General features: G+C 40.6%; 1 protein-coding gene across 2 annotated transcripts in view; it reads left to right on the forward strand.

Annotated features, from left to right (window-relative positions):
• The window catches only part of ZNF462 (zinc finger protein 462), a 48,556-nt gene that overhangs the window by 6,621 nt on the left and 21,742 nt on the right, over positions 1 to 20,193 (forward strand). Inside the window, exons 3-6 of one of the 2 annotated variants that reach the window (XM_062513101.1) lie at positions 851 to 1,015; positions 2,793 to 2,896; positions 5,897 to 6,015; positions 10,087 to 10,278. In XM_062513101.1, coding sequence (XP_062369085.1) covers positions 851 to 1,015; positions 2,793 to 2,896; positions 5,897 to 6,015; positions 10,087 to 10,278 — 580 coding nt within the window. The remainder of the gene's footprint in view (positions 1 to 850; positions 1,016 to 2,792; positions 2,897 to 5,896; positions 6,016 to 10,086; positions 10,279 to 20,193) is intronic. The other variant, XM_062513102.1, reaches the window with a different exon arrangement.

Raw genomic sequence — 20,193 nt, forward strand, 5'->3', positions numbered from 1 at the left:
CCACTGAGGAGCCCACCAATGCCCACTTGCATGTTCTCTTTGACAGCCAAATGACCACAGGCTAATGAATGACTCAGAGTGCCAGTGAGCTCCATAAGTCAATTACACATCCTGCTTTAATTTCCTCATCCATCCGCCACATCTCCCTAGGTTCTGTAGGAAACCTTGTTCCTTCCTACTGCTTCCTTCAGTATTTTCTTTATCTTCTTTCCTCCCTCCCACGCTTCTGGAGGGCCATCTGTGTCTGACAGTTGCTTGTTCTTTTGTGGCAAGGCTGCCACGTACTTTGTGTCACAGATTCTCTACAAAATGTCCCATCTCCTTCTTCCATGTCCCTCTGAATAACACATCAGTTTTCTTCTCAACCTTCTCTCTCTCAGTCCTTTCTCTCATTGAGCACTCAGGATTAGCATAACATGAATCTGTCTGGTGACAGGAGCTTTGGGCAAGTGCTTCATAAGGAGAGGACCAAATTGTTTCTCCATTTCTTGCCTACTTACCCCTTTCCTTCTGGTTCAGTTTGAAAAAAATACACTTGCGTAGGAAAAGCTTTGCACAGAAGTTGGGGAAGTTACGGGGTTGTGGAGGAGGAGGCACGGTTTCAGGCCAAAACAAAATGGCCTTCTAGAGGACCACTGTTAGCCATAAACTTGAATGAACAGAATGTTTCTTCTGGATAGGTGTCTAGTCCACTTACTTTGTAGGAATTAATGATCTCAACAGAAAATGAACCTTGCAGTTCTGCAAGACTGGACATCAAGTATAACATCAGGTCTCAAGTCTGGCCTGTGCTCCTGAAAACAAGGTGACAAAACCTGCTTCAGTGATTTATGCTTGTGTGCTCAAACAGGCTTTTGGACACTTGGAAGATGTTTCAAAACTCAAGGAGAGGAAGGTGGTTGGCTACAAATGCAAATTTTGCGTGGAAGTCCATCCAACACTTCGAGCAATCTGTAATCACCTCCGCAAGCATGTCCAATACGGGAATGTCTCTTCTGTGTCGGCCACTGTGAAGGTAAGAATTCCTTAAAGGTGACTGAAAGTGACTGAAACTACTTGCATTGTTTAAAATAAAGGCGTTGTTGATAACCTGTGGAGGGCTCTTGTGAAGTTGAATGGGTTTTGAACTGGGCATTCCAGTTCAGCATGATGTTTTAATCTAACAAAAAGTTTCTGAAGTGCATTTGGTTTTTTCAAGATGTTTTAACTTTTTTTCACTCTCAGTCCAGGGGCATGAAGACTCTTTAATTCTCATTTCTTCTCAGCTGCAAAGGAGTTGATGTCATTGATGACCAAAAGACTTGGTTTATGAGCGGGAAACTTTCCTTCAGCTACTTTTCTGCTACGTTTCTGCTTTAGTTAAGCTCAAAATGACTTGTTTGTTTTCTTTTTTTTTTCCTATATGTGTATGATTTTTATTTTAGGAAGAGGAAGTGTGCACGTACAAATGTGGGAAGCTGCTTGTGGTACACCTTTCCACATGGAACTTGCACGCTGGCTCCAAACAAAACGTTCAGTGGCCAGCTGAGCCAGTGATCCTCTTCAGGTGGTTAGGTGCAAACATGTTGTTCGTTTCTCCCTGTGGAAAGGGGTGCCTCCTACAACATCTCCAAGGACAGGTCGTGTTCCAAAGTCTGATTTCCTGGATATTTATTATCTGGGGAGGTAAAAGTGTGACAAGGCTCTGGCAACTAGCTCTTGTGAGAGGCTCCTGCTGCCTGACTGACAGGCCTTTTTTGGTGACATAATCTGCTTTTTGTGATGAAGCTGTGTCCTCCACAGCCTAACTCGTGCCACCTAAGAGAGCTTTCATTGCCCTACTACTGACCTTTCCTTACCTTCATACTGGTACTCCTGATAGATTCAGATACTTCCCTCCTAAGGGTCCTTTTCCTCTTCTCCTCACTTCTCAAGTGATGCCTGTGTGTGGGGTCAGTGCTTTCTTTTGAGTAAATAAAATCTTGCATCAGAGAACAAGAGCTGAAAGCCTTGGCCTAAAGAATGCTGGAATTGCCTCTTCCAGGGTATTTAGAGTAGCTGTACAAATGCATGGTCTGGTTACAAATAGGAATGTTACAAAAGAGAGTTTTAAAAATGGGCTTTTTTCTGTTTGCTCTACATTTTTGGAGGGTTCTAGGGTCTTAGTGTACCATTTTGTTTCTTGAGAGTGTGACACTGATGGACAAAGTCTACTGAAGAGTAGTCAGCTGTATTAGTCAGCAGGGTAGCTACACTCAGCTAGGGCAAAATAAACTAAACTTTTCTGTAACTTACTAATTATTATCTGATCAAGTTTAGAAGATCACATCAAGACCACTGAAAGATAGGTTTCTTCTCTTTTTGCATGATCTGACATGAACTTGATCAAGGAGTGAGATAACTTTTTTTTTAACATATGCATGCATATATAATAGATGTAACTATGTTTTTCCCTCCCAAGAATACATCTGTGGTTTTTTTTTTATTTTTTTCAGAAAGCCATTGATGTGGAGTTTATGTAGGGATATGTTTAGAGAAATAATGCAGTGAGAAGCCTGGACATTCTGATGAACCCAGGGAAAAGACTGAGGGGCAGAAGGGAGAGAGAATTGATGGCTTTGGGGGGGATATGTGTTTTTTAGCAGGAAGCTGAAGATCCTACAAACACAACTTTGATGGAGGGTTTTGAGGGAGCCAAAGACCCTGGCATTGTGGAATTTACAGAAGCTGAATATGGAGCATCCCTGGAAGATGAAACCAGGCCTGGGGGCTACCACTGCAGCCAGTGTGACCGGGTTTTGATGTCTATGCAGGGTCTGCGATCTCACGAGAGGAGTCACTTGGCTCTGGCCATGTTTACCCGGGAAGACAAGTACAGCTGCCAGTATTGCTCCTTCGTCTCTGCTTTCAGGCACAAGTAAGTTGCGGCTTTTACACTTCTTCTTTTTTTTTTTTTTTTTTTTTTTTTTCCCCTAAAGAATCAACAGCTAGCAAAGCTCTTTTGCGGGCTGACACTGAAGAAGAGCTCGCTTGACTTGACGTTGAGCCACACTTTTCTCATGGTGTTAACATATTTTCCATGCTGCAAAATCTTTGGCCATTATGGTTGGCTTCTTGAATTTGTGTTAGCCCTCTTTTTTGCCTATAGGAGAGAAGCATGCAAGACAAAAAATAAGTATTTTTTCAATAGGCAAACAGTGCAGCCTACCACTTATGCACCTCTGTCAAATGCCTGAGACTTAACAAGCCAAGAAGAGAAAAGTTAATCTGTATTTAAGAAACTTCTGCTGCATATAACTACCTTGTTTGTAATAACTACACCTCTTTGTGGGTTGAGTTTTCATTTGTAATGTTAAAACAATGTCATAAATTTACCTTAAATCAGATTTTTTTTTTCTCAACTATGGTATGCAATTTCAGTCCATAAATATTTCAAATTCATACCAGCGTGCTGTATGAGTGACTCCTTCATCCTGCTTTCTTGTCTGATAAATGGTTATCATTAATTGTTACATTTCTTATAATTTGCTTCTCTGAGATTCAACTTAGCTTTAAGTTTGTTAGTTTTAAAAATTATTTTAATAATAAAATATATGTGTCCCCCCAAAAAATGGGGTTTGTGATATATTTTCCATTGACACCCTGGACCTGATTCACAGGTGTGTGTTTTCTCTTAATTTCTGGGAAGACAGCTGCTTGTTCACTGTTTTAACAAAAGAAGACAGATCCAGGTGCTCATTTGATCCAGGCATTTGCAGCACTCTTAAATTGGGCGATGAAGTCACCATTTAGTTCCTTGTATTAAAAAAAGCATGGTTTCTTCTGGTGTCACAGCATTGCAGATTGATGCCACAGTTGGAAAGGTCCACAGGGCTGAGCAGCCAAGGGTAGGAAAGGGACTTGAGGGAAGGATGTGCACTGCTGGGTGTATCCCACTCTGCTTTGGAAAGGCTGACAGCAAGGGGAGCCCCTGCAGGGCTTGCTGTTTGCCTGATAAACTTGCTTCAACAATCAGACTTTTGTTGAGTTTGGTGCCTAGTCACTCTGTTTCCTGCTGAGGATAAGTCACATCCCAGAAGTTGTTAGATGGGTAAATCAAAAAGTGGTGGATGATAGGGAAGAACTCACCACCTAACTTGATAATAGGTGTGGTCTCTGTTGTTGAAGTTCTTTGCTTCTTATTTTATTTTTGTTTCTGATGCAGTTATTCTCCTGGGAGATTAAGTCGGTGAAGGAAACCAAACCAAATGTTTAAACAGCCCAGTAGTCTCTCAGATATGACCAAAACTTTAAAACCTCCTTTTGGAAGAGTGCAGCTGGCAAACTATGTGGTTATGAATATAGTTTTATTTATTGCCATGTTGAATACCTTAAGGTATACATATTTATAATAGCTTAATATGTATTACATACCTCGTTGGCAGTCTGCTTTAATTGTTAAGTAATCTCATTCCCTGGAGGCTATTTAAAACAAATTTTGTTCTATGAAGTATTCACTGCAAGTGTTCAAAGCCTTACTTATTTAGGAGACGTTTTCCCCCATTTCTCTGGAAAATATGTGCATTTTGTCTTGTCCCAAACTCCATCCTAGATTTCTGCTAAGTAGTATTTGTATGAAGTGACCCTGAGAGGAGAGACAAGTTCATTTTCTATTTTTTTTGCTGTTATCAGATTTTTGAATACACAGGCTTCAGTGTTAGCTCTCGTAAACAGGGATTTTCTGGCTCAGGCTCTTGTCAGTGTGGGACTAAAGATCACGTGAAATCTTGTGTAGTTTGACAGGGCTGAAACAGCTGCTATTTAAGCTACATATTGGTACTCTGTAAAAAAGCAGGACATTTTAGGACAAATAAAATGAACTATGCCTGAAATACGTCTAGAACTGAGGTGGGGGGGTGTTTGGATGGCACTTTTGGCAAATTGCAACTCCTGCAGTGTCCCTGCCCTGTGAGATGACTCAAGCTAAGACCAGATCACAAAGCATAAATGTTTCCAAAGTAGAGGCTGTGCTGGAAATGTTTGCAGCTTGGGCTCAGACTACCTGCCTGCCACCCAGAGACAGTGAATTCCTGTCTGTCAGCCACAGTGTAGGAATTGCAGAGCTCTGCAGGATTCACTCAGTTAGAATGAATTTGATCTTCTGTTAGAAAATGTGGGAAATGTCCTTTTTCCCTCCTCCAAACTTTACTGAGCTGCTAGGACAAATTGTGTTGAGAGCAGTTTTTGATCACTTCGCAGTATTCAGGCTGTTGGTACTTCCATTTTCCCTGAAGAAAGTGGAGGCTGGTCTCTGCCACCCTTTCTCTTCCTGCTGAGCTTCATGTAGAATCTCCTACACTGCTGCTTCTGAAACTCTGCTGCCTTTTAATCCTAGAACTCATCAACTGTAGCCTGCTGGCACCCTCCCCAGAGCAGGATCTCTAATCTGCTTTTGCTGCTGTAACCAAAAGAAGGTTTCCTCAGTAAAGCTGGTCAACAAAAAAAATACTTTTTTTTTTCTTTTACCTTTGATCAACAGGACAAGAGGGAGTATATATATTTTCACACAATGTTTGTCCTGCCAAACATTTTTTGTAACGATAATTTAATAAGAAAATAATTTATGCCTGTTTCATGTTTCTTTAACTGGTCCTTTCAGTCTGGATCACGCATAACTTAATTTATACTAATCTTGCCCTATAAGTTTATTTAGGTGGCTTGCTCTCTGTATAAACAGAACTGGTGTCAGCTCTGCTCCTTTCCTTCACACTAGACTTGACTTCATTGTGTAAGCAGACTTGTTGAATTTGTTGAGGAGAGAGTGTGAGAAAGGATCCCTACTTGCTCTTGTGCTGCTATGGAATGCTTTGCTTTGCCTCTGAAGGGACAGCTGAAACAATTGACCCTTTTCTGTCTCCCTTTTCTGTCTCTCCTCAAGCCTGGACCGCCACATGCAGACCCACCACGGGCACCACAAGCCGTTCCGCTGCAAGCTCTGCCCCTTCAAGTCATCCTACAACAGCCGCCTGAAAACCCACATCCTCAAGGCTCACGCTGGTAAGTTTTCCCCTCTCAGTCTTGCAGCTGAAATGGTCCGGTGTGTTCTTGTGGCTGATCACAGATGCTGGGTTGAACCACGTGTTTTGTCACCAGAACTGGGTAAGATTTTTCCAAAGGCCACGGTCGATGGAACCTGTTGGGATAAGTGGGAGTTTGGGTAATGGGAATGGCAAGGATTTAAAGTGCTGGGTATTTCAAGAACTCTTTTTCTTCTCTTTTCTTTTATATGAATGATATTTTTTTCCTTATTTCTGCACTTTTCTCCAAGTGGATTTCATTGCTTATACCAAAGATGCCATGACAAAATTGGCAGTGAGCTTTGTTCTGCTCTTTGTGTTTGTGTTTGTGCTTTAGGTGACTCTGGGAAAAACACTATGAAGAGCACCTTGGTTTTTGGTAGAGTTTTATGCTGGCTTTCATGTTGAAACCAAAACCTGAGAACATTGGGAGTCAGGTCTGTGTGCAACAGACTGAGAATGTCAAAATTGCATTACCAAACGTGGAAATTTGTCTTGCAAATCTCTGTATTTCACTATGGAATCCATACAAGCAAGCCATGTTTCTGAGGAACATGGAACACTGGGAAGGTGATTTGTCACACAGAATAGGTTACCTGAAATTGTTGCACCTTTGATTATTAAAAAGTGAGACTCAGGATTTCCTCATCTTTATTCCTTGGCTTTAGACCCTTGGCACCGTCATGCATCCTGCAGTGAAAGGTTATCCTTTGGTTTTCAATGCAAACATGCACTCTGGTGCAAATAATAGAATAGTGACCAGTCTGAAAACCTGAAAGCCAGCCCACTTGTTAAAAAAGTTGTGAGTAGAAACTCCTTGAACAGAGTTTCTGATAAAAAAGACCACAAGTACGTTCCTTTTTCTATTATTTACTTACTCAGTCATATACTCTGGGGTAGAGGAGGAAGGTGGAAAAATGGAGAGAAAAGCTGTGAGAAATTTGTAGCTGTCTGCTGATACAAAAAAAAAGAAATAAAATTATTGTTGCCATTGATCCAAAGGCATTTTTCATCTACAGAAATATAGGAGGGATTGATGGTCTTGTGTACTTTGTTTCCTGTATTTATTTTTTTACTTCACAGAACTAGTGCCAGTTTCTGTTTCTTGGATGGATAAAATAGATTAGCTTAACTTCTGCCACCTTCCTTTTGTGTGGGAGAACCATGGCATTCTGTCCCTTCTAGGAAATCCAACTGTCTACAGCAGTTCCAGTTCACAGAATCCCACATCCTGTATGGAGGAGCCATGGTTCTTTATTTTCACCAACCATAAAATAATGTTTTCTTTATGCTATTACACAGCTAGGCTGCTTGTTTGAAACCTGCTAGATTTTTAGACCCAAAGTTACTTCACACTTGACTTCATGCAACTCATTGATTGATTTATCAGGAATTCATGCTTCTGAACTTGGTTCAGTGGGTGGACACCCCTTGAAGGGCCATGTTTTGCATTGTACAAGACCACAGCTACACGGTGCCCGAGATAGGGCTTGCACAGTAACTTGGGTAAAAGGCTTTCCAAAGGCTTGTAGATGTGCTTCTTCCTCAGTCCCATTTCTAGCAAATGAATAGTCATGTCACAGAAAAGTTGCTTGTATGTTTTTCAGTCAGAGCTTTGCTTTGGTTTGTTTTGAGTCAGTCATTCACAAATATGTATTACTGAACAAAAATGTCTGACTTCCTCAGACTCTCCAGTTTTTCAATAACACAGTGGTTCTCTGAACTTCTCTTGTGTTACCATTTTCTTTTCAATTGTCAATCGTCTCGTTATCTGTTTATTTATAATTTAAAACTTCAGTTCTCCTGAATTTTTCCTGAAGTCTCCTGGAGATCTTTAAAAGTCTATAAAATCCTGATTCCTGAAGTGTTTTACTCAGTCTGCCTCTCTGCCTCATTTTCTGGGTATGGATCAAAATTCAGTGAACTACAAAATCCGTTCTTGTGTGACAGCTGGTACCAGTGTTTCTGGCTTTCATTTTTCATCCAGCGTGTGCCATCTCCTTTGGCATGGAGCAGAACAGTTTACAGTTTCTCTAAACTGGCTCTCTGTTGTTTTCATCTGAACTTTTTCACCTGTTTGTTTGGGGTTTTTTGTTTGTTTGTTTTCTGCTTGTGTTTTTGAGCAACCCTTGTTACCAGTTTCTTAATCAGCAATTACTTTGGAAATGCAGAAATGGGTGATTGTAAGGTAAAGAGCATTGGACCTGTTCAGTTTCTGTGTAATCTGGAACATAGTGCTTTGAGTACATATCAAGTGTTGAGACCCACTACATAAATGCTTGCATTTATTTGTATGTTTATTACTATGATCTCTTTGTGAGATGCAAAACTAGCAGTCCAAAAAAGTGCAGAAGACTTCTGTTGGGCCAAAGTGTAGTTTTTCCTCTGCAATTAGACACATCCTTTCACGTTCTGATGTCCATTGGAAATGAATAGTGGGCATATTTATTAGTGTGTCCAGGCTGCTTGGTATGTAATCATCTTTAATTTGCTTTAATGTCTTGTGGTGATTTTAAGTTAAGGGTTGGTGCACATTGTCATCCAGGAATCTCTTACGCTGGTAAAATCATGAAGGTCTGTATCTGTATCCCACTGGTAACTTATAACCTTGGAATATCTTTTGTCCTTTAATTATTGTGTTCCATTGAGCAACTCATGCGTGCTACTCAAGAAATGTTGTATTTCTCTTTGTAAAAAGGAAATATGTAACTCATGCAATGCACAGGTGAGGAATGTCACTTGAAAAAACGTGCAGGGCAGTTTTTTGTTTCACCACTTCAGACTCTTCGAGTGATCTGTTCTTTTTCAGATACACCAAAAAAGAGTTTGTATTTTGTCCTGATGATTAGCATGGTTTTTCTGGAAGACAGGGTGGGAGTTTTGTGGAGGATGGCTTTTAATCCTGTCAGGTGTGCTTGCTCTGAATGGCTGCAACACGTGTGTTTTGATACTCTCTTTTGGTTCACTTATTTTTGGTGTGGGTAACAGTGCTGCTTGAGAACCTTCTTTGCTGGATTTGTCAAGAAGTGGAAAATATTTTCTGCTTCATCCATTACCAGAACTCTCATTCTTCTGTTGCTGTTCATGAATATTTCGCTCCTGTATTAGTTTTGGCACTTTATGTACAACTCATATGTGGCCAGTGTTACTCTTGTACATGGAAGTGGCACTTCCAAAACAATAACTTGGCACCTGTATATAATATCACATTGTTTGTGTTGGGACAGTTTCACTTTGTGTTCCAGTTGCCTCCATGCAAAACAAATCTTGTATCAGGATTTGTTTCCCCTTGTTTGCTGTCTCTGTGGCTTGGAATGTATTCAAAATTAAATCCACTACTGTGCATTACTTCTGTTCTTTCACTTCTTTTAGTGCTTTCCCATAACACACTTCCACACAGCGTGGTAGATACACCCTTTTGTACTCAGCATTGCCATGTTCACAAGCCTTGACTTGGTTGCCACTTCTGTGAAGATTGATGCTGCCTAATGGCAGGTTTTTCATAACTTTTCCCAAATGTAATTACACCACACTATTTTTTAAAAATGTTTTCTCTTTCTTTTTTTTTTTTTTTTTTGTTTGTGGAGGGCCCTTTGTTAGAGTTTTGTAGTGTCCTTCTTGCTTCATTAATAATGACGCTGGATGTGCTGCATGCAGAAACAAACGACTTCACCATCTCTAGCTGCTGTGCTCCCAAACAAATTTGGAAGTGCTGTGGTTAAATTACTCCATTTTCATCCCAGAGTCTGTTTTCTTCCCATACCATGCAACACAGGCATGCTGAAAGTCTGGTCTCTGTTTTTCTTGACATCAGCCACTGTACAAGGATCTGCAGTTGCCAGAAAGTGATACTTTGGTCCAAAGCAGGTGGCTACGCCCACAGACTCCAGACTGCTCCAACAAGGAGACATGCATAGCTTGTTTCCTTTGGGATCAGTCTTTTGCTGAAGAGTCCATGGGAATTTTACTGCCAAGTTCAGTAAGAGAAGTGTGAAGGCCCCATTTTGTTTCTTTTGTGAGCTGATGACTTGCCTGTATTTCGCTCACCCAGGTGAACATGCCTACAAATGTTCCTCCTGCTCATTTTCCACCATGACAATCAGCCAGCTGAAAGAGCACTCCTTGAAAGTGCATGGGAAAGCACTGACACTACCAAGACCCCGCATTGTCAACCTTGCAGCCTCACACGCCCACCACACCTCCAAGAACCACACTCCTGCTGAAGAAGTGGAGGACTCTAATGGTAAGAGGTGCCTCAGAGCAAGAATTTAACTGTCTAAGGTGCCGCTTAATATTTTTATTGCAAACCAAATTGCAGCAGGCAGCTTTGCACCAAAAGCATTTCATTTTGTCATTAAGAGGAAACCAGAAGTTGCATCAAAACCAAGAGTAAACGTGGTGTTGTAGGAAGTGATCCTCCTTAGGTCCTCACCAATTCATACTACATTAATTTGTTCCCTCACTGCTCCAGCTGACTTTGGAACATGCCACTACAGGCTTTGATAGCAGAGATTTACATTGTAGAAAATATTTCACATTCATAGTTTCTATTCATAGCCAGTGGGAAAAGGATCTTCAAATTCCATCCGTGCTCCTGATTTTCCTTTATATTTATAGAATCATAGAGTGGTTTGGGTTGGAAGGGGATCCTTGATGATCATCTCCTCCCTGCCATGGGCAGAGCCACCTTCCACTATCCGTGGTTGCTCCAAGCCCCATCCAACCTCACCTTGGACTCTTCCAGGGATGGAGCAGCCACAGCTTCTCTGGGAAACCTCTGGGAAACCTCTCACCATCCTCACAGGGAACAATTTTTTCCTAATATCTAATCTCATGAATAGACCGCTTTGATGAAACCACATTATTAAACTTTAAATATAAACCTGTAGTAATAGGCAGATTAAATATTGTTGTTGTCTGCTGTGCAGAGGACACCAAAAGTACCTTTAGATATTTAGCTTCAGGAAGACTCTGAACCTGAACAGTGTTACCTTTTCAGTGCTTCTTTTGAGAGCTGTTAATCACCTTGTGCTGGAGGGGTGTGTAGAGGATGCTTGGAAAGCAGCAGAGGGAGGGACACTCTTTAAACAGAGGAATAGAAGAGGTGGTGTGGGGAATCACAGCAAGCTTTAAGGTTTTTTAAGTAGTAACTTATGAGGCATCTTTTGGTGTCACTTCCTACGAGTTAAGAGAAGAGTTCGTCTTTAGGAAAAACAAACCCCAACCTTAATTCCTGGATGAGTTTCATTGACATGGAAGGAGAATATTTGCAGATGTTCAAAGAACTGGAATGTATGGAAGCTGTGTTAGAAGAGGGGAAAACACTTTTTTTTCCCCCCCAGAAGCTTGAGTGGCTCTAGCTGCTAAACAGCAGGAATTTTATTGTTTGCTGTTTTGCTTGGGATACTGGTGAACTAAGGATGAGAGGTAAATATTATCAGTAATCATTTTATAGCATTTTTTGATTTTCTATTTTCCTTTTCTTTCTCACCGGAGGAAAAAAGAAACAACCAAAAAGCCCAACAAAAAAAAAAGTGACATGAGAAAGAGTGAAATAAAAGAAATTCAGAAAATGGCTGAAATAAATTGAAAGAACTAAATAATCACCATAGAAATACTTCATTGAAGGGGGTAAAAAAACAGAAAAATATTTTTGTGATTCAGGAAGTCACTTTTTGGGTCAGAATCAGAATTGTAACAAGATATTTTGACCAGCTGGACCCAGACAACCTTTTGTCTGTGGGCTGTCTGGAACACTGCAACTACTGAGGTTTTTTTTGCTAATGCCAATTTAAGTTAATCCAACAATCTGAGTATATCTTGCGTTGTGTTCTACTGATTTTTTTTTCTCCTTTAAAAATAAAATATTCCATTACTGACATAAGAAGTGCAGAATAATGTTCAGTGTCTGTCCTAGCCTTTTCTGTGTGTTAGCAGTCTTTTGTTAGTGGTGTGTGGAGAGATACAGAAGGATAATACTCAGGTTTGGGAAGGATGGTTCAGTTGTTTTTTTTCTGTTGTTGTTGTTGCCTTTTTTTTTGTTTTTTTGTTTTTGTGGGGGTTTTTGTTTGTTTGTTTGTTTTGTTTTTTTTTTATTTTGCTTATCCCAGGAGCTCAAATTCCTGATTAGTGGAATTAAAATTCTGGATGCCTGCTGTATCCTGTAGAGGACGATTCTGTAGCCTTTAAGAACTCTTCTTCAAAATAGTTGCATTTCATTGGGTTGACTTTGTTACGTAGATACAGCCTGAGACCAATGCCAAATTTGTCCCAGTTAGCTAGATCATCTTTAAATGGGGTTAATGGTTAAGTCACTTTGACAATAATAGAAGCCACCCACTGGGGAGCTGGTTGGACAAGTACAGGTGCTACAATAATAGTGTTAGCATTTTCAGCATTGCTTGAGGAATGCTTGAACCTCCTTTAAGTAATTTTTTTACATTATACAGTTGGCTGCAGATCAGGTTAATGGTGTCTGCTCTTATGGCATCCCATGTTTTTTGGGTTTCTAGGAGGCAATAAATCATTGACTCTGTGGCCCAGGCCTATGAGTCGCGGGTGGTGTGCAAGACTAGATGAAATACTGGTCCAAATAATAGGAAATGCAGGCACTTACGTCCAGCTGAAGTATTAGGAAGAGCTCATATGGTGTAGAGTAGCTGGATTTTGTCTGTTGTCTGTTGTCTCACACAACCTCCAGTGTGAACCGTGATCAAAGTTAATTCACCAGGGATGCAGCACTGAACCTTGGCAGGGGTGAAAGGCAGACAAAAAGCTGCATACCAATGTTAGGGAACTTGTTTTGTAGGTTGGTAGGTGTGCAGCAAGCTTGTGTAATTGAAATGGCTGCAGAGAGGAGCTGTTCCTGCCTGTGAATGAATATTGTGTTTGGAGTGAGAAATACAGCAGGGTGGTCTGGGAAGATTTGGGGAGCTGGCAGAACTCATCTTGTTGATTGTTGAGCTCTGTAAAAATGCAGAAGAGAGAGAAGGTTCCTGAATTGTAATGGCAGAGTGCATGTCTGAATGGAGCTGCTCTGGTACAGCAACCCAGTGGAACTTCTGTGATGCTTCTTTTCCCTGCACAATTTGTTCCCTGATGAGCCTTTCTTCGAACATCCCTTTCGTTCTTTTAGATCCATCCATTCATTAAAAGAGGTCAATCTATTTAGATTTCTGTGGCTCAACTCTTTCAGTTCTGTGTTGGTAGCAGCAGACTTAACCGAAACAGTCAGCTGCACATCTCAGAGGTGTTTTGGGGTGCCTCAGACTTTCATGGAACTGAAGCTGAAGTGGAGGAGATGCTGAACGTTTTGGGTAGACCTACCCTTCCCAACTGTAATTCTGGTGACAGCTGCCATTAGATAGCATAACAACCCCTTCAGTCCAATTAATAACAGTCATTCAGAGTGTGGGTGCTTCTCTCAGGGCAGAGGTGATGGTGTCACTCCTGATGAGCCAGCAGAGAAGGCTTTTTTTACAGATACATCATTCAAAGATCCTGTCTTTTTTATCGTACCCCTCTTTGCCTGCTGGGCAATATTTTAATATATGAAGAACCTGTTTTCACTGTATCCTCTTTTCACCCCAAGTAAACTACCCTGTGGGCTTTTTTGGGGGGATGTGGAGTGATGATATTTTGGTTTGTGAGTGTTCACAAATAGTCACCAAAAATCCCCTAGAAAATATTGGTCATGAGTGCTGTTTTTCTGGATTTCATTGTATAGGAGCACTGAACAGTTTGAAGTGTCCAGCTCTTGTTGACACAATGAGGTTGCCATTGTGGTAAAATGTTCTTTTGCTCTCCTGGTAGTTCACAGGTATTTTTTGTCTTGCAAGAAGGAAATGATGGGGATTTGCTGTAAATTTGCATGAGTGTTTTCCTTGTTCGTTTGAATTTACTTACTTGAGGTTTACCCTAAAACGTCCTTAACAGTTCTGAGAACATGAGCAGCAAAAGTTAATTGTAAATTGAAATATTGCAAACTGCTAGGAGGTCTAGATGACTCTTCTCCCAAGATCTGCTTATCTGCTTCCATGTTCTTTCAGCCTTTGTGAGAATAAGACCTTGCATTCGTGTTAATCTCTGGCCAGAATGTGGGGTTTTTTTCGTTTGTTTTTGTTTTGATTTTTGTTTGTTTGTTTGTTTGTTTGTTTGTTTGTTGGTTTGTTGGTTTTTTTGTTTTTTTTTCTTTTTGGTTTGGTTTGGTTTGGGTTTTTTTGTGGTTTTTTTTGGTTGGTTGGGTTTTTTTTTCTTTTTTTTTTTTTTTGATGGTTGTGTCATCCTGTGTGGCTCTGTGTGTCACAGATAATTGTTCCTAGCTCTGCTCCTGTTGAGGGCAAGGCAGTGGAATCCCAAAATCTGCTTTGCCAAGGCACCACGTTGGAATGCTCCCATCTCTTTCCATAAGAAATAGCTGCAGGTGAGGCGGAGACACAAAAATTGTGTGGCTGAATGTGAGAAAACACAAACAGCAGCAGGAGTGAGTGGTGTTATAAATGTGTGTTTGTGTTCAGGGGCTGTGGAGGTGGTGATCTGCCCTCCTCTCACAAACCAGAGAGACACAGGAGCTCAACCCCTTGTCATAAAGTCTGTGATACAGAGTGACTCAATGGATTGATAAACGGTTTCACATTATGACTTCAGCCACAGCAAAGGCTTCTTGAGAGCATGCAAAGTACCTGCCCTAAATTGCCCTGGCTGCTGTTATTGATTTTTTGGAATAGCCCTTTATTTTTTTGAAAATAACCCCTTTGGCTTAATCATGTTGTAGAGCATAGCACTGCATTTTATTCATGTGGCTGGCAGATTTGGAGCCTCATAAATTTCCTTGTATCATGACTGAGTTCAGTAATTCAAAATTATAGCTTTTTTAAATTTTAATGCTTAAGAATATTGAATTGTCAAAATAAAACAGCAAAGTGCAAGGCTAAACAGACCTGGATGTGGTTTCTAATGTCTCCTTAGTCATGTTACTCTGATATAAGACCATTTCTTTTTACTGGTTGCCAGTTCTTGATCTGTAGAAAGCAGCACACTTGTTGTGTGCCCTCAAACCTCAATAATTACACTTTTCACTGTTGTACAAACAAACCAAATAGTATCTATCATTAATACCACACACATCACAAAACACATGTAAGGTCAGAACTAGAAGATTTCTTGAGTCTCCCAGTACATGGTATATCAACATCTTCATTAAATTTAATTACTTGCAGCAGCAAATGCATTGAAAACTGCTAAGTGAAACATCCAGTGCCCTGTTCCATTTTTTTTTTCCTGAACTTTAGCCTTTGCCAGTGGAAAATAACTTTGCCTCATCTAGAGACTGAAATATAAATACATCTGCTTGCTTTGCCAGAGCTAGGCTGGGCACAAAACTGCTTGACTAAGTCTTGCTTCTTGGACTGTTGTTCCAGAACTACAAATCCCTTCCCATTTTGGTACACTTTTTCAAAGTAGATAGTGCATAATCAGACTGCATGTCATCTTCTGTGCTGCCTCACAGATGAACTCCTGAAGGGTGCAGAGGGCCTTTGGCAGGTTTTGCTAAAAGGAATTTCATGTACTACCAGAATGAGGGGAGAAGTGTGAGCAGCAAGGCACCATTTCAAGAAAATCCCCGATATGGTGCCAGTGAGTCAATGATTCTGCCTTCAGCCTTTCAGAAGAGAGGCAGCCTTGGTTGGACATAATACCCTGATTTTGTGGTTCTCCTGTTTTCTGTTGTTGTTGAGTCTCTTAAATCCATATCATGGATTGTGGCTGACTTGCTTACTTTTATTCATGTGCTCTGTTACTCTTGATAAGGGATATTCTTCTTACCTTGTGATCAGGGCAGAAAGTTCCTAAGACTGTTTCTTCCCCTTTGGTACTGTTTTTCTGTCATTGTTCCTTGTGTGTCTTTGTGTTTTGGTCAGTCCTTAAAGCCAGAAGACTTTGTATTGCAGCAGAATGTATTTAGTTCTAGGTTTGGGGTTTGTTTTGGGAGGAGGGGCTTGGACAAAGACTCTTTTGAAGTTTCAGACCCTTTTGTTTCACTGCAGTTTAACTGGAAGGGCAGAGAGCCAATAGTGACTACAGGGTGAATTCAGGCAGAGCTTCAACAGCTAATTGCTTTAATTGCCAGGTGAGTTGGAAGGATTGCCTCCATGCTAAGGATGCAATATGGTGATCTGCATACTGCAGAACAGGAGATGCCTCTGCTTTTGTAGTCACAGTTGGGCTGCAGAGAGCTGTCTGCTTGTTCTGCTTGTTTCCCTGCTTTTGTGCCCCACAGGAGTGATGCCTCATGCTCACTCTCAAGTGTCAGATTAACCTATGTTACCTCCAGGCTGCTTTTTTAAAAATTTCCACAGTCATGTTCTTTATTTCTCTAACCAGAGCAAGTTCCTGCTTTCACCTCTCTCTTCTTCCGACAGTGACCACGCTGCCTTACAGTGCTTTTAATACTCTGGTAATTGTTGGTGTGTCCTACTCCTTGTGGTCAGTGTTAAGCCAAATATCAGATGCTGGATCAGATAGGACTTTTCTCCTTTATCAGATTGGCAAGGACTGGTGGAACAAACACAGGGCTTGTTCACCTCCACTTTTATTGAGCAAATTCCTCACTGTTCTGAGGTCCTGAGGCACTGGGGGGATGACCTTGTTCTCTGTAGCTCTCTTCCACTGGGGTATAGCTGTTTGGCTTCTGGCCTTTTCCTGCAGCATGTTGAGAACTGTTTTGTGGCTGGTGGAACAGAGGGAGATGTCATTGGCTGTGCTGAGGGGAGTGTCAGCTCACTGTTCATTGTGCTTTTTTTCTGGTGCTGTTTTTTGTGCTTGAGCTGAATGGGCAAAGGCAAAGCTGAAATTGAACAGGGGCACAGGCAGGAGCTCATGCAGCTGGGTGGAGGTTGGTGTCAGCCTTGTATGGAGCTGCCCACCCTGTTGTGATGGGATTGCTATGGCACTGAAAGGCTTGCCTAGGGTTGGGAGAAGACAAAATGTTTGGGCAGATCAGGAAATACATGAAGGAACATCTCCTGGGCTCCTTCTGAGCAGAAAGAAGTTACCCGATAGAACCCGCAGTGAAAAGAAATAACCATGTCCTGACTCCTGTTGTGGTTGGTTTGTTTGTTTGCTTGTTTGCTTTCCTGAGGTTTTTGCTTTCTTTTGGCTCTGTTTTTTGTGTTCAGGATAGAGGACAAAGTGGTAGATGCTGATCTCTTCTGTGTCTGGGGAATTTGTGATCACTCAACACAGAGTAAAAAGGATGCTGTTGGCATGAAGGGATACAGGGTGTGACTTGAGCAAGGGTGTACAAGAGGGCATTTCTGCAGAATATCATTCCCATATATTCACAGCCTTCTCTATCAGCCTCACTGATATTCTTCCTGTCACCTGAGACTCCAGTTTATCCCATTGATTTAAAACATGCTGGAGGGATTTGGTGCTTGGCGGAGAGGTAAAACTTCTTTGCTCATTTTAACTGTGTTGAAATGGATGTGTGTTATCATCATAGTTGACAGCCCAAGATCTGACATTTAAGTAGCTGGTTTTATTTCTTCTTTAAGGAACATTGTTACTACAAGTGCTTGAAAACAACTGCCCAGAGTGTTTTGAGCTCAGAGCTGGTGACAGGGATGAGGACTTTCTGTTGGCAATAAAAATAATGTCAAGGTGTGTGCTGGAGGTCTCCAGAACAAATTGCACAGCTTCGGATTCCTGAGCTCCATGGTTAGAAAGAATCCTTGGTACCCACATACTGCCACTGCAATTTCAGGGCCAGTTTTAAAACAGAATGCCAATATGTATTGCTTGTTAAATTGATTTTTTCTTTCCCTCTTCATTTCAAGCCTTAGAGGAGAGTGAGCATGTAGGCGACAGAAACATAAGTGTTTGTGGCACTGTGTCTGTGTTAATACAAATATGTAAAGGGTCATACAGAGAAGGAAATGCAAAAAAATACCTGATGAAATGCCCTTTAAAATGGGAAGGAAATACTGTAGCACAATAGCATGAGGATCATTTGGTTACTGGATGAAAAAGAAAAAAAAATATTATTGAGTGAAGAATCAGTTGAAGTAAAACTTTTTCCATTTGTAAATTCCAGAAAGATGCTGTTACCAGTTAGTCCTTCTAGCAGATTGGTTCAATCAGTGTCTTGCTAAAGCTGTTTCCAGTTCTGTTTGTGTTCCCCTCTTCTGTAAGTGCACTTCCATCTATGAAATTTGAGTTTGGTTCAACAGAATAAAGGAATAGCTAGACAAACTTCTTTTTTTAATGTGTTTTATGTTTTAAGGTAAGTTCATGGGGGTTTCAGTGTTTGACAAGTAGAAAATCTTGGTTTTTTGAGTGCAATCCTGTATTTAGGCAATGGAGTGGAATTTAATTCTGTTTACAGTGAGGGGGTTGTGTGCATCCTAAATGTGATCAGTAAGTAGCCAAGTCACCTTAAAGAACAGGAAAGTTAGTTTGAATTGAGACCAGGATGGAAATATTGGTATGGGGAGAAGAGATGAAAACAAGGGATGAGTAGAAGTTATGGTGAAACCTTTCCTGAGCACTAAACTGATCCTTCCTAATCACAGCATCAGCCCAGCAGGGTTGTGCCTGCCTTGAAAGCTCATGCACATAGGAATTCCTGGTGGTGTTGTATACTCTAAAACAGAGGGACATGGGTATCTCCTGGACTGATTTTTTCTTCTTCCAGAAGAAATACTGTGGTGTAAGTTATTTCATCAATTATGTTACTCCTCCATAAATCTTAATTGGTTCCTGCTGCTTTCAAATGCATCGTCTTTTTTACAGACTATTGTAGCCACTCTTGATCTCAATTATGACACTCCAAAATTCTTGTACAGGCAGCAGTGTGAGATTCATTCTGTGGAAGTGATTCAGATGATAAAAAATATTTTTTTATTTTCTTCATTATAAGTGAAATTGATGTCCCTTATAAATTACTTGGGTGTTAGCACAAGAAGCTGAGAATCTGCACAGCCTCTGTCCTGTCTCAGTCCCAATCAGAGTGATGGTGTGCACACAACTTTAGAGGAAATGGAAAGTTATAAAGAAATACAGATATAGTTTCTCCCACCTCTTCTGAATAAACAAAATTGCATAGTTCACTTGCCTTTCTCATTGCTCTCTTCTGAGGTTTAGAAATACATGTAATATCTTTCTCACAAAAGCTGGTCTGACATGATCCAAGAAGTCAGATATAATGGTGAAATAAATTCCACCAACAAGGTTTGGTTCTGTTTTATTTGGTTGAGGTTTTTTTTTGTTGTTGTTGTTTTTTGGGGTTTTTTTGGTTTTTTGGTTTTTTTTTTTTTTGGTTGGTTGGTTGTTGTTTTGGTTTGGGCTTGTTGGTTTTTGTGGAGTTTTTTTGAGGGGTAGTAGTTGTGTGTAAATATGTTAAATGGTAATTTTATTCCAGGGGTTTATTTTCTTTATTTTGTGATTACTCTTTGCTTTTTTTTTCTTTTGGAGTATGTGAGTGAGGGCACAAAACTTGTTTCTGTTATCTTTCATTCATAACATTCTGGCAAAATGTGAAAAGGTTCTTAAGCAGAAATCAGAATTTAGGTAGAGGACTAGACTCACACTTTCTGTTTTAAACACAGAGTAAACAAGACTTAGACTGTCTCGTTCCCTGAGCTTCTTCATGAGCATTTAGTTGCATCTCTCTGAGTCTTAGTCTATTCTATCTTCCCCTCCCCTCAGCTTCATTTATTGCCAGAACATTTCACCCTCCCACATACTCTTCCTTCCAGGTCAGTGCTGCGTGGCATAAAGTGAACAAATGTGTGCAGTCTTCACAATCTTTGTGTGACACCCTACTTTGCCACCTTCCCACTTTTCAAGCTGTTGCCATTCATGGCTACATGCAATCCTGCCACTCAGTCAGCTGGTGATTTTGAGTCCTGTTGAATTTTGGGAAGGATTGTGTTCCTAAACCTCCTAAATTCCACCCTTACATTTATCTTAAGTGTTTTAAAATAGCAATTGGCCTTATGTTGTTTGTTGGTGTTCTTTGGTGCATTTTTACTTCGTTTTGCAAATTTGTTTCTATGCAGAGGAAACTGCTGCTTTTCTTAAATACTGGGATTTTTTTTCTGTCATTCCTCACAGAAATTTCCTCTTTACAAATGAATTCAGATAAAATTAAATAGCA

Source organism: Cinclus cinclus, chromosome Z (assembly GCF_963662255.1).
Source record: "Cinclus cinclus chromosome Z, bCinCin1.1, whole genome shotgun sequence".
NCBI classification, from domain to species: Eukaryota; Metazoa; Chordata; class Aves; order Passeriformes; family Cinclidae; genus Cinclus; species Cinclus cinclus.